A 13,110-nucleotide genomic window follows, 5' to 3' on the forward strand; every position below is an offset into this window, starting at 1 on the left:
CGTACTGGGATTTCTTTCTGATTGGTTTGTTGGGCTTTCTAGTGTAGTTCTCCGTTCATTGGCCTGGTCAACCACACTCGCCCACCAGCTCCAAATCCCTAATGCCATCTGAAACATATAGACTATTGTCAGGAGATCAAATTGCTCTTTAAAGAGGTTCTAGACCACAAGATTCCTCAATGGTGAGCTAATTTGACTGGAGTGTTTCATCTTTATCCTATAGATCTATGTTGACTAACTTATTACTAGAACAGGAGACTATAGCAAGTTGGGTATATAGTAATGTGGGGATTTTAAACACAAGGTGAAGATAGACAAATCTATTGATGATGTTGTAATGTATATAGAAAAACAGGCTGCCTAAATAAGTTCTACGCGATAGATCTCATTGTGTCGCGAAATTGCCTCTCCCGAACTCCCCACCTTATCGGGCCTCCACACCATCCCCAAAACAACAAACATGGGAGACACCCTTACCGACAGCATCCTTTCAATTCTTAAAGAGCGAGATATACTCGCTAAGCGCGATGCCATTAAGTCCGCGTTTGACGGCGCTTCTGGCGACACGGAGTGGGCAGTGAAACACCTCCGACCCGACACCCTGCTATCAAAAGAGGAACTGGCATTGTATGTCTCTGATTATTTATATTGCAATGACATATTGGGATGGAAGCTTTCCTGCTATGATATGAGTTAGGTTTTGGCATGAGCTTCAAAGCTAATTTGAACATTCAGATACTCGAGACTCGAAGCCTCCGGTGCTCTCCAGCCCTTCCTCCGCAACCCCGACCTACCTGCCACACGCCCTATTCTCGAAGATGACCTCCGAAACGCGATCGAGTCCCTCGAGACCTCTACAGCCACGGTTCAGAAACAGACGGAGACTTTAAAGTTCCAGTGCGACATTCTCAGTAAGCAATTGGGACTAGCGAACAACTTAGAGCAACAGCGAAATCGGGACGTTGCTCGGCTGCGAAAGAAGCATGAAGGAGGGAGACAGGATATAACAAGGGCGGTAGGTTGAGATTTGCTGCGGCATGTGGGAGTGTATTTCTGACTCTGCGCAGGCTAGTGAGCTCTCGGACGAACTGGAGGCCAATTTCAGGAACGCGATAGACAAGTCGGGCACGGAAAGCAAGAGAATTCTGGCATCTCTGTCGACCCGGCTAAAGCAGGATGACAAGACCCTTGCTGGTTTGGAGACACTCGTGTCTGGTATCAAGTATCGTGGCAATGATGCATCCACGGTGACGCGTACGAATGACCTGAGTGCCATGCTGGCAGACTACGTTGCAGAGGAAATACGCTATCGGCTCGATCGACTCTACTTGGAAGCGGTTCAGGCTGGAGGCACAGTCGCCAAGGCTCCAGCAGGAGAAACCATTGCTGCACTTGAGGAGGAACTCGAGTCACTATACCCGGAGATTGGGATATTGGCTGAGATGTCGGTTAGGCAGCAATTCAACGAGCCCATCCTCAGGGAGATTCAGAACGAACATGGCAAGCTGCGAGTGGCGTCGCAGGAGAGTTTGGAGCAGGTACGGTGTTCCTGCGCATCCGACGAACAAGGAGCTAAGACATCGTTAGGCACTCGACACATTAATCGAAATGACATTGTCCAAGCAGGATTTCACGAAGTACATGGCAGACCGGCTGTCATCTTCGGTGCTGTTGGACCAATTAGCCGCCCTATATCAATCCGAAGCGGGTGAAGTCGTCACACAGCCCTCTTCACGGCGAGATTCACTGCGCCGCCGATCTTTGCAGCCAGGTCTTCTTCTTGCGGCGAAAGCCCCTGTGGCGCCTACGATCGACCAACCTGCCCTAGGAAGTATTTTGCGGCGTGTTGGTGTGATCCCCGAATCTCTGCTCCGGCCAAAAGGCAACGGCGGCAACGGCGGGGTCAGTGAACTTCACGAAAAACAATTTCAGATGTCCGAAACACTAGGTAGTCTCAAGGGTGCAGTCGACTCTCCTTTAGTGGACCACCTATCTCCATCCGACAGCGCATCCCAGCTCCTTCAGTCTGCCTTGACCGCCAGTTGTCATTATGAAATATCCCTACGGAGATCACCCGAAGAACAAGGAATTTCAGACCTCGAGACTGAGATAATGAGGCTACAGAGCGGGGTCCAGGGCCTGAACATGGATGTTCTTCATCAGCGTGACAAGGTCCAGGACAAGGTACTTCAAATGTGGATATAGATACTACAGTGGAGTTAACCCAACCCGGCAGAAGAGGGCACATATTCTATAACCGGATGGTTCGCGTTGTAAATCGTTGGTTCTTAAGTGATGTTGGTGACAATAGCGCCTTTCAAGCCACCAACGGCTGCACACTGACTAGATGATCAAGTGTGACTGTGTGGCTGTGTGACTGTGTGGCTGTGTGGCTGTGTGGCTGTGTGGCTGTTCTCGATCTCTAACACAGAGAAATCTTCATCGGGGAGTCTCGAGGATCGGGCACCTGTTGCGCAGTCAGTATGCAGGTTCAATGAAGTCGTGATGTCGAAGTGTAATTTCATTGGTTTTAAGTATCTTTTCCGCTGCACGCCATATGGGGGCTTGGCTAACGCCGTGCAATTCTTATGTCACACGTCCCCTCATATTGGTGAATAACGCGTATAGATGGATCTATATCAGACTCTTCTCTATATACGTGCCCCTTCCCATGAAACCCGATGGACCTATTACGGTCCGAACCAGGGTCGATGTTGACCTTGTCACCCGATATTGGGCTATTCCCCATGACTTTCGGCCTGCGCCCCCTGTGACTAGAGGCGTATCAGCCACCATATATCATCTTAATAGCTTCAAGTATGAGCTATGCCCCTGTTATGGTCGTGTTGCTGCCTGTGTCCTTGTGAACCTGCCTCGAGTTCATCCTAGCTATAAATGTCTCTCCGTCTCGTGTTTTTAGATTCTATGCTTCACAACTAGTCTTGTCTTTGAGTCTTTGTGGGTTTCTTTCGAGTCGGCTTTGTTCATCTCTATAAATATACAATACACATTCTATTCTCAGCATTCTGTACACACGAAGTACCTGCTTTAGACCTTTGTCTGGGCTGCATCATGTCTTTCATTCGTTTTATCCTTAGACAGTCCTCGAATAGGCAGTTTGAAGTTCGTTCCCCTTCATATTTATTTCTGTCTATTATGGCTGTGTTCCTCGTCAGCTCTTTTATTTGGGTTCATCTTTGTGTATAGAGTCATTGTTCAGGGCCTATTTACTTGGGCCTGTCTCCATGCATTCTCAATGTCGAATATCAAGAAGGGCCAAAAGCTAACCCCATTATAGATGGATTACCGAGCTCATAGATACGGTATCTCTCGACCTCGGAGATACCGCTACTACACTTCGCTTGGTTTCGACTCCAGTGACCACTGGTCGCCGTCACCCTCTCCCCCGAACTTCTCACACGAGAGCGCCGATGAGTTCTTGGCCCGAGGAAAGCGTTTCCGTCAGAAAAACGCTTGTAATATGGGGAACTTTGGGAGTAGAATGACCTTTCCCAGTGGCATGCCATCCACACATAGGCCATACGCACATAGAAGGACCCCCCAATATGTGTATGGAGGACACCCGACTTGGTCTAGGCCCTCATCTCGCCCAGATGTCGAATACATCGATCCCAATACCTACAGGGGTAGGTCATCAGCTCGAGAAAGGCAAACTCAGCCTCGATGTCATTCCTATGAACGGCGTCGTCCGGTCGATGGGCCCGACATTATAGAGAGGGAACCAAAGGGGGCACCAAAGCCGCAAAAGGGAATTCGTGTTGCGGAACCATCCACGACACCTCAAGAAAGGCAGGCTCGCTCACGCTCTCCCGTCGAAGAGAGAAGATCCCCCCGTGCTGGGCGAAGGACGCCTTCGGGTTATTCAACTGGTTCGGGGATCCCCGAGCGAGAGCGAATGCCGTACAACCGGACCCCAGGGTCACCTCATGCGGTAGTGGGTGAGCGCCAACGAAGGCCCTATCCAGGAACCCCATGCTCGCCTTGAACACAGGGTCATGAGCGCCAACAAAGAATGTACGCGCACACCCCAGAGCCAACTCGGACAACACAACGCACCAAGACATGGGTCCCTAGAATGCCTGCCATCGTTCGGTATGGTTACAAGTCCATACATCGCCGAGCTCAAAGAGCATCCTTTCTGGGGCGGTATGGGTTGGGATATTGCGCTTGCCCTTGCAGCGACTGCAGACCTAGAGAAACCACGAATTGGTCTTCTGGTCAACACAATGCCTCTTCCTTGGAAAAAGAAAGAAAAAGAAGAAAAACACTACCAAAAAATGTCAGAAAGGTCAGAAGAAAGGAAGAAAGGAACAAGTGGATACGTTATAAGGGTAAAATGGTGACGCTTATCGGATTGCATCAATATCCCTGGAGAAAAGCATGGAATGGGAGTATAGGAATAGGTATATCTCATTAGGAGTTGTCGGTTAGTGTTATTGTTTAACATGTATATAGAGAGTACCACTTGGTGGTTCCATCAGAGCATGAAAGTGATGCAATGCTGATAACTTATCTTTGCCCCTGGAAACATTCAACTTTCGCAAACCTCGGTAATGTGAGGACTTCAATCTTACATTCACCATTACTCTTCCACTACTGAGTACTTCATACTTCGTACTGTACTCCCCCGCTAAATTCCATTTACTTCCGTCCCTCCTCTCCTCCCCGTGATCAACTATCGCCACGAGACCGCGCACCACACCTCCTATTCCGCGTCAGAAAATGAGATATCCAACTGGGGAGCCATCATCCACAAGGCTCAGGTGCACTCTTTCGCTCGCATTCCCAACCCACGCCGCCTGCGCCTGCGCGCAATGAACGTCCTGGCCAAAATGGCTGCTGTCACACAAACGGAGTGCATGCCCGATGACACAGACGCGGATGCGGACGGGCACGTGAACGTGGACGTGGACGTGAATGCGACTGCTCGCAGGGCGCTTGCCATGCTGAAACTCGACTCGCCCGACAGCAGTGGGATCGGGGACCGCGCTGATCACCCTGCCGCTGATTCGCCGCGGAATGACGCCGCTGCCGTGTTTGACATTTCGCCTGAGGCTGCAGTACACCTGCTCTGTCTTAATATTGAGAAGTTGGGTGCTCAGTATGCGGACAAGCCTACTGGGACGGATGAATTGAATTCGCATAGCTCTACACCGCTGGAAAGTGAGACGCCTGTCGGGGAGGGTCATTTGGAGGTGCAGTCATTTGGATTACATGTGAATGATCCTAAAGATACGCCCAACCCGGCACGCGCCACTGAGGAGGCGGTTCAGTTGGCTATTCTGGCGAAGAAGTTTCTTTCGAAGAAGGTGCCTGCGTTTCCTTTGAAGGAGTATCTGCTTCGGTTGCATAAGTATTGTCCTATGTCTACAGCGGTGTATCTCGCGGCCAGCGTGTATATATCTAAGATGACCTTGGATGAGAATCTTCTGAGGGTTTTGCCGAGGAACGTGCATAGGTTGGTGCTTGCTGGTATTTGGGTTGCGTCCAAGGCCCTGGAGGACTTGAAGTACTCGCATAGCCGGGTTGCCAAAGTCGGTGGTGTCTCTGAACAGGAACTGTCTAAACTAGAGATCAGTTTTTGTTTCTTAGCCAACTTTGAGTTGCGGGTTGATGCACAGATGCTCCTTAATGAGGCCTTACGCTTCAAATCTTTGGAATAACATTCAAGATCGTGTTAGCTTTGTGGTTTACATTTGGGTGTGGCTATCTAGGTGCAGTCCAATTCGGACAGCATTTATACCAGGATTTTCGCATAAATCTGAAGTATTCATCAAACCTTAATATTCATTGTGCATTGGAGTGAATTAGTATTATAAGACGAATTCGATTTGGTAGCCTCGATTCCTGTTAATACTGATTCGTCGAGGCAATTTCCACTCCAGGATAGTACCAAGTGCAAACAGCCACGATGAAATACACCAAGACACAAAGAGCTCCTTCGAGATAATTGGACTTGCCATCCCGCAAGAAATTGCCAACGACCAGAATCGAGAGAACAAGGAGAACAACCATGAAGATCTCGAAGTTCAGACTCATCTCCTTGCCCATTCCCCAGCCAACAATGACGGTGAGTGGGGCATTCAGCAGTGCAGTCTGGATAGAAGGGCTCAGGCAGTGGAAAAGTGCAAAGTTGATCTGGTTATCCCAGGCTTCATCAACGGCAGTAAGGTGTTCGGCAGCCTTTTCGACCAGCGGTACAAGGATCAAACCGAGGAAGTTATCCGAGACACCACGAGCCACAATGAACTCAATTTCTTGGACCAGGAAGACGGCCGACATACAAACACAAGCCAGGGAGATTGCGATGGCCACAAAGCACTCAATCAATGTGAGTTTGGCCCTTGCAAGTTCTTCGTGTCTGTCTTCATCGTTATCTTCGTCTTCGGCTAGCACTTCGTCGAAGATGGAGTTGTGGCTGTGCAGGTTGAAGACCAGGTAGCTATTGAGGTCAGTGACAGTTTTCTATGCATATATTAAAGGTTACTCACGTCAAAAATGCCACGAGAAGGATAACCGAAGTGGCACGGCTAATTGTCAGGGCATAATCGCCTAAAGCGTGCAGTGTAAACTCTTCATTGACGCTCCCACGCAGCGCCGAGTAGAAAGCACTAGGGATTAAAAGTCCGAAGCCAGCAACAAGCAGCAGCCCAGTGCCGACCTCACTGACCGCTTCATGGAAGACCTGCTCCTCGCGTCGGAGACCACCGACAAAGAAGCACATGCCCAAGCAAAGCAGGAGGTTTGCCATGATGGAGCCGAGAATAGCGGCTTGAATAACGGGGATCAGATCGGCATGTTCGGTTCGGCCATGCTTATACAAAAGGACCATGAAAAGTACAAGTTCCACCACGGAGCTTAGTGTCGTTTCAACCAAGATACCCAGCATCTTGGGTAATTTCTTGGCTAGCTCTCCGCCTGCGAAGCCGAGCAAGTTTGCCGAGGGCACCATGGCAATGTAGTTGAGACTGAAAATCCAGACATGAAGGTCGGGTCGAGCAAAATGTATAACGATTGCGGCAGGGACAAAGGGCCAGAGGATGTTCACCACCATCGACAGTGTGCAGACACTCCTGAAGCATACTTTGAGAAGATGCCATGGGTGTATTCCCGTCCGACCGCTCTCTCCTGCAGATTTGACGCGAAAGAGGCCATGTCGTCGTTTGGAGCTTTTCGAGTTGGTGGGCAATATCGAGTTACTCTGCGAGGTCTTTTCTTTCAATGTCTTCGACCCATCACCACTCCCGCGGAGGCGCAGATCGGTGTTCTGGGAGTTGTCTGACCTGATTGAGCCCATGGTCACAGAGCTCAGGGGCTACTGTTTGGTTGGGCGAGCACGGTACCAGACCGTGAAGCGACCAAAGAATATAATGGTAGATGGATTCGTAATAAATGCTTGATAAAAGGATAAAGAATCAAGGGAAGAACGCTGCAAGGACAAGAATTTCACGCTGAGTGTAGGAAAAAAGCAAAGAAAGGGTGAGAGACAGCAGGGACTATACAGCTCTGGCCTGTGCGAAAGGAGGCAAATAAAAACAACCCCAACTGTGGGATGCGCTGGCAGACAGCACAGCCAATCAGCCTTCAAATGATCGAGAGCAATGGATCAGGGATGGAGCATCTCACGAGCCAGGTGGTCTTGGCGCATCCAGCCACAATGTGCAACTCATCCGTGACGATCGTATTCAGATTGGCCGTGGCGACTTTGGCTCCCAAGGGGCACCCAACCTCCTCAACAGTCCAAATACTGTAACTGGCATCCTGGCTGTGTTCTGGGACATGCCATTGTCAAGGATGAAACCACAATGTGTAGATTGCTGTGGGGAATGTCCCATTGTGCACAGCCACGGTCTCGGCTCTGCAGAAATCTCTCAACTTAGCGCATCATTTCCCAGAGAGTGTGAACACCACTTGTGCAGGAAGAGCTTGGTTTAGCTTGTTTTTGTTGAAGGATTGGAGCGAGATGGGCAGTGTGGATAGAGATCGGCATGCATGTAGAAGAGAGATCGATTAGATCGGTGAGGCAAGTTTTAAGGTGCGGTGTGGTGTAGCGGCAGTAGTTATAAGTTACTTATAGGTCCTTGTGTCCTTAGGCATAGATACTTGTGGTTTGCTCTAGATATTCTATTCTACAACTGACAGTGTAGTAAACTTATATATGTTCCTGTGTCCGTAGACCTCAGCGTTATTCTGACACGTTCGAATTGGCATGTATTCTGTTGTTTATATATATGCGATCTCACTGATCTAATTTGTGTTTAAGCTGAATATAGCTCAAGTCTTATTCATTTACTATAATCCTATAACTTATACACTTCTTATATACTGTCAATCCCATACACGTATAGTTGCGTAGATGTAGATTAGATGGGTCCACAGACGGCTATCATCGGGCGGGTCACAAAAAGTCGGAGTGGTGAAATCTTCGCTTTTGACAACTTCACTTCCTTTCTCTTTGAATAGTGACCTTCATATTCATAATGTCTTCTAATACCTTCTCCCCACCAGTGGCTCTGGACACCATCACCCAGCAGATCGGCAACACACCCCTTGTTCGCCTGAACCGTTTGCCCCGCAGCCTCGGAATCGATGCCACCGTTTATGCCAAATTGGAGTACTTCAATGCCGGTGGCAGTGTCAAGGACCGCATTGCCCTGCGCATGATAGAGGAGGCCGAGCGAGAGGGTCGCATCAAGCCTGGCGACACCCTCATAGAGCCTACCAGTGGCAACACGTTCGTTTTTTTTCACTGTATGGTGTGATTCTGGGTGCTAATTGTGACTTAGTGGTATCGGTCTGGCACTGGTTGGTGCTGTCAAGGGTATGATGCTAGTGGTCTACTCATGGTATATATGTACTGACATGTCTGTTCCTTATAGGCTACAAGACCATCATCACGCTTCCGGAGAAGATGTCTGCCGAGAAAGTCGCCGTCCTGCGCGCCTTGAACGCTACGATCATCCGTACACCCAATGAGGCGGCCTACGACTCGCCAGAGTCTCACATTGGAGTGGCCAAACGCCTTGAGAAGGAATTGCCCAACGCCCACATTCTGGACCAGTACGGCAATGTGAACAACCCGTTGGCCCACGAGCTCGGTACCGCCGAGGAGATCTGGAACCAGACCAATGGGCAGATCAAGGCTATTGTTGCTGGCGCAGGAACTGGTGGTACCATCACTGGTCTTGCCCGTGGTCTCAAGAAGCACAATGCCGATATTAAAGTGATCGCCGCCGATCCCTTTGGTTCCATTTTGGCTCTGCCTACCACTCTCAACGATGCTCGCGCCAATGAGCCTTACAAGGTCGAGGGTATTGGATATGATTTCATTCCCGATGTGCTGGACCAGCAGGCTGTGGACCACTGGTACAAGACTGCCGATAAGGAGTCTTTCAAGTACTCCCGCCAATTGATTGCTCAGGAGGGTCTGCTGGTTGGTGGTAGCAGTGGCAGTGCCATTGCTGCTCTTGCAAAGGCCAACGAGGAGCACAAGTTCACCAAGGACGACGTTGTTGTTGTGATTCTCCCCGACAGCATCAGAAGTTACCTGACCAAGGTAAGATCGGATGAATGCAATATTCAACCTCAACTGACATTATACTAACTACTTCCAGTTCGCTGATGATGATTGGCTCGCCGCCAACGACCTGCTTCCCCAACTCCCCGCTGAAGTGGCCGCGACAACTGAGACTGAGCCAGAGTCCGACCCTCTGGCCGATGCCAAGGTCAGCGCTCTGCGCCTGAAGCCCATTACTACCGTCACAGCCAGCTCGCCCTGCGAGACCGCCATTGAGATCATGCGCGACAGAGGGTTTGATCAGCTCCCCGTCCTCGCCCCCTCCGGCCGCAAGCTGGTGGGTCTCGTCACTCTGGGTAACGTGCTTAGCCGACTGACTCACGGCCGGGCATCCGGTCAGAGCCCGGTCTCCGAGGTTATGTTCGACTTCTCCAAGATCTCCGAGGTGGTCACCGACCCCCGTGATCTCGGCAAGGGTAAGGATACCCACAAGCCTCAGGCCCGCAGCCGTAGCTTCATTGAAATCACTATGGACACCCCTCTCAGCGTGCTGAACCGCTTTTTCGAGTGGAACAGTGCCGCTGTCGTTACTGAGAAGGATCAGAGCGGTGCTATGAAGCCTCTGGCTGTCGTCACCAAGGTCGATCTCCTTACCTGGATGCTGCACCAGAGCAAGGCGAACAAGGCCTAGATTTTTCTTTTTGATCGGATAGAGATTTCTCTGTCCAAAATGTATTCCGCATGAGATATTGCTTCTTGGGGTAGAGGTTCAACATTGGGCATTCTGATATTTGGGATTGGCGTTTTTTTCCTCTTATGCAGGCCTCAGTGAGATTCAACACACGATACCTGTGCAGTGCAAAGATAAATGGCGTTGAATATGATGCATATTTAATACACATAGAGAATAATAGCATAGTCCAATGAATGGTACTGGTGGCGATGACGTATAGGTGCTACACCTCCAGCTCGACCAACTTCAACAATTCCTCACCTCGAAATGACTGGAATATTCACATACCGCAACTTTTCACTGGAAGATGTGCCGGGTTTAAAAGAGCGAGTGGCTGTGGTCACGGTAAATCAATCTGTCATTCACAGCAACTGAGGCTAATCCTTGAATAGGGTGGGCATGCAGGCATTGGCAAAGGCACGTATATGGGAACATCAAATGGAATGCCAAATATTGCAATTCAACATGCTAACAATCAATAGAAATCACGGCTCAACTTCTCTTACACGGTATAGAGAGAGTGATCATCCTCGCCAGAAGCGAAGACAAATACGTCACTGCCTGCAAAGAATGGAGTCAAAGCGAGGCTATCTCACTCAATAAGGATGACCCCCGAGTCAAGTTCATCAAGTGTGATTTGGGAGATATCGAGGATGTCAAAGCTGCCACCGAGAAGATCAAAGAACTGACAGATCGAGTCCACATCCTAATCTGCAACGCAGGTGAGTATCATCTTCATTCTGCTACCATTGTAATCTAACAAATACGTGAAGCCCTCGGTGTCCCAGATGAATACACTCGCTCGCCACAGAATATCGAGCGTGTCTTCGCGACAAACTGCGTCGGACACCAAGTTCTCACTACACTACTCATGCCTCTCTTGAAGAATGGCGTGGTAACAGTGCGCAACGGCGATGTGCGTATTGTTGTTGCGAGCTCGTCTTTACACTTGACATGCCAGGAGCTAGATCTAGATCTTCTGACTTCATCTTCACGCGTCAAATGGCCTGCCTTGTATGATGGGGTCTGGCGGTATGGCCGATCAAAGCTGGGCAACATTCTTTTTGCGAAAGAGCTCAGTCGTCGGCTTTTGAATGATCGTGATCCGGCCAGTAAGCATATCTATGTCAATTCCTTCTTCCCGGGAAATGTTGTCACTGATCAGTGGCTCGACTGGTCTTCTTATTTTGGATCTTTTTTCGGCTGGCTTGTGAGGTTGGGTGGATCGTGTTGGGGTCAGTCGTTGGAGGATGGGGCCGCGACGGCTTTATATCTTGCTGCCGGTCGTGAGGTGAGAGAGGAGAATATCCGTGGTCAGTACTTCATACCTATTGCTACGTTGTGTAAGCCCAGCTCGATTGCTAGAGATATGAAGCTCTCAAGAGACTTGTGGGTGAGTATATCATCTTTATTTCAGAGTGTCCGGGTTGATGGCTGATCCCCTGCAGGACTGGATCGATGCTCAGGCTACGGAGACACTTGGACTGGATTGGGAATGGCAGAGTTAGATACGTAGGTAAAATCGCTGAAGAACTTAATGCACTTTTGGTATCTGCCATATTAAATACAAAGCACAATCGATATATTTACTGTTTTGGACCGAGACAAGAGAGCAATGGAGCAATGGAGAAAGAGCCCAACTCTTACAGGCACATGCCAATCCACTCTTCCCAGCGACGCACTCCAGAGCCATATTCCTCTTGCTGATCACCCTTGACGGCACCGCCAACCACCTCGACCTTGACGCCAACCTCGTGTTCCAGCAGCTTGAAGCTGAAGGATTCAAGATCGTCATTGCCGAGAATCTCCTCATCGTCATCCAAGGTACTGTCCGCACTTGCATCCAGAAGACCCTTGTTCTTCGACTTGCGGATGCGATCAATCTCGGCCTCCAGCTTCTCTTTTACCGAGCCTGGGGGAAGAGCCGTGAACAGGTCCTGCTTGTTCGCAGCGACCAGGACAGGAATCTCCGTGGTCCGCTTGCTGGATGATCCGTTCTTAGCCCGCTTCTGGAGGACAAGAAGGACATCGTGTAGATAGGTAGCGGTGTCGCGGAGTGTCGCTTCGTCCACCAGGGCGGCAGTATCAACCATGAAGACTACACCCCGTAACCGGGTCTTAATGTCCTTGGACTGGGCCATAGCCTGGAGCTCCGACAGCCCCTGCGAGACACGGAGCTTGCCATGGCCAGGGGTATCCCTTACACGGTACTTGATTGGGTTCCGCGCGGCCTCCTTCAAGGAGGGATCGTTGACCGAGCGATACCGATTGGAAGCTGTAGGGACATCGGGTGGCAGGCTAACAGTCACCAAGGTCGATTGTTGAGAGGTGTGGGTGCTTTGCGACTTCTTCGAGGCGGGGGATGATTTTGCCTCGAGCTGTGAATTTGGTTAGCAAAGACTTAGCCCCTTTAATCATCCATGGAATGATACTACCAAGGTTGTGAAAGCCGTTTTACCAGCTCCGCTGGGTCCCAGGAGCAGGAAGTTGCTTGAGGGCGGAGATGCAACAGCTTGGAAGAAGATCAGGTGCAATGTGATTGGGACCCCGAAAGTGAAGATAATAGCAATGGCGATGGCAACCAGATTGCCATCAAACAGCAACGTGGCAATGCCAGTCAACGAATCCCAGCCTGCTTTGCTCGACATAGTTGTTGAAACTGAGCTCTGTGGAGTGGGCTGAGGACGGGAGAGAGGTCCGCACAGACCACCCTTGATGTATAGGACGTTGGGCCCTTCCAAGGAATGTCAACTTTGCATACCACAGGGTAATGAAGGGATGTGGTCTCTTTTCTCTGGGGGGTTTCTCCTCCAGACTTCATCTCTCTCAATCATCTCAG

General features: G+C 50.0%; 5 protein-coding genes across 5 annotated transcripts; 3 read left to right on the forward strand and 2 right to left on the reverse strand.

Moving 5' to 3' along the window:
* Nucleotides 1–460: 460 nt before the first annotated feature.
* PENARI_c005G04644 (uncharacterized protein) lies at nt 461–5,684 on the forward strand (the record flags this gene model as incomplete). The annotated part of the gene is made up of 6 exons (XM_022629722.1): nt 461–627; nt 736–1,015; nt 1,068–1,538; nt 1,588–2,184; nt 3,299–3,461; nt 4,741–5,684. 6 exons carry the CDS (start codon nt 461–463, stop codon nt 5,682–5,684), a joined length of 2,622 nt encoding a protein of 873 aa, XP_022490133.1.
* A 187-nt stretch (nt 5,685–5,871) lies between these two features.
* Nucleotides 5,872–7,318, reverse strand: PENARI_c005G06601 (hydrogen/calcium exchanger domain-containing protein; the record flags this gene model as incomplete). Its single annotated transcript, XM_022629808.1, has 2 exons — nt 5,872–6,463; nt 6,513–7,318. 2 exons carry the CDS (start codon nt 7,316–7,318, stop codon nt 5,872–5,874), a joined length of 1,398 nt encoding a protein of 465 aa, XP_022490537.1.
* Nucleotides 7,319–8,501: 1,183 nt separating this feature from the next.
* On the forward strand, nt 8,502–10,229 carry PENARI_c005G11782 (cystathionine beta-synthase CYS4; the record flags this gene model as incomplete). Its single annotated transcript, XM_022630061.1, has 4 exons — nt 8,502–8,755; nt 8,808–8,842; nt 8,901–9,577; nt 9,636–10,229. 4 exons carry the CDS (start codon nt 8,502–8,504, stop codon nt 10,227–10,229), a joined length of 1,560 nt encoding a protein of 519 aa, XP_022490099.1.
* Nucleotides 10,230–10,670: 441 nt separating this feature from the next.
* On the forward strand, nt 10,671–11,779 carry PENARI_c005G03145 (putative short chain dehydrogenase/reductase; the record flags this gene model as incomplete). The annotated part of the gene is made up of 4 exons (XM_022629659.1): nt 10,671–10,692; nt 10,754–10,993; nt 11,045–11,664; nt 11,720–11,779. The coding sequence occupies 4 exons, from the start codon at nt 10,671–10,673 to the stop codon at nt 11,777–11,779; spliced, it is 942 nt and encodes a 313-aa protein (XP_022490366.1).
* A 135-nt stretch (nt 11,780–11,914) lies between these two features.
* On the reverse strand, nt 11,915–12,919 carry PENARI_c005G07099 (signal recognition particle receptor subunit beta; the record flags this gene model as incomplete). Its single annotated transcript, XM_022629839.1, has 2 exons — nt 11,915–12,649; nt 12,707–12,919. 2 exons carry the CDS (start codon nt 12,917–12,919, stop codon nt 11,915–11,917), a joined length of 948 nt encoding a protein of 315 aa, XP_022490155.1.
* Nucleotides 12,920–13,110: the final 191 nt, after the last annotated feature.

Source organism: Penicillium arizonense (genome assembly GCF_001773325.1).
Source record: "Penicillium arizonense strain CBS 141311 chromosome Unknown PENARI_contig005, whole genome shotgun sequence".
NCBI lineage: Eukaryota > Fungi > Ascomycota > Eurotiomycetes > Eurotiales > Aspergillaceae > Penicillium > Penicillium arizonense.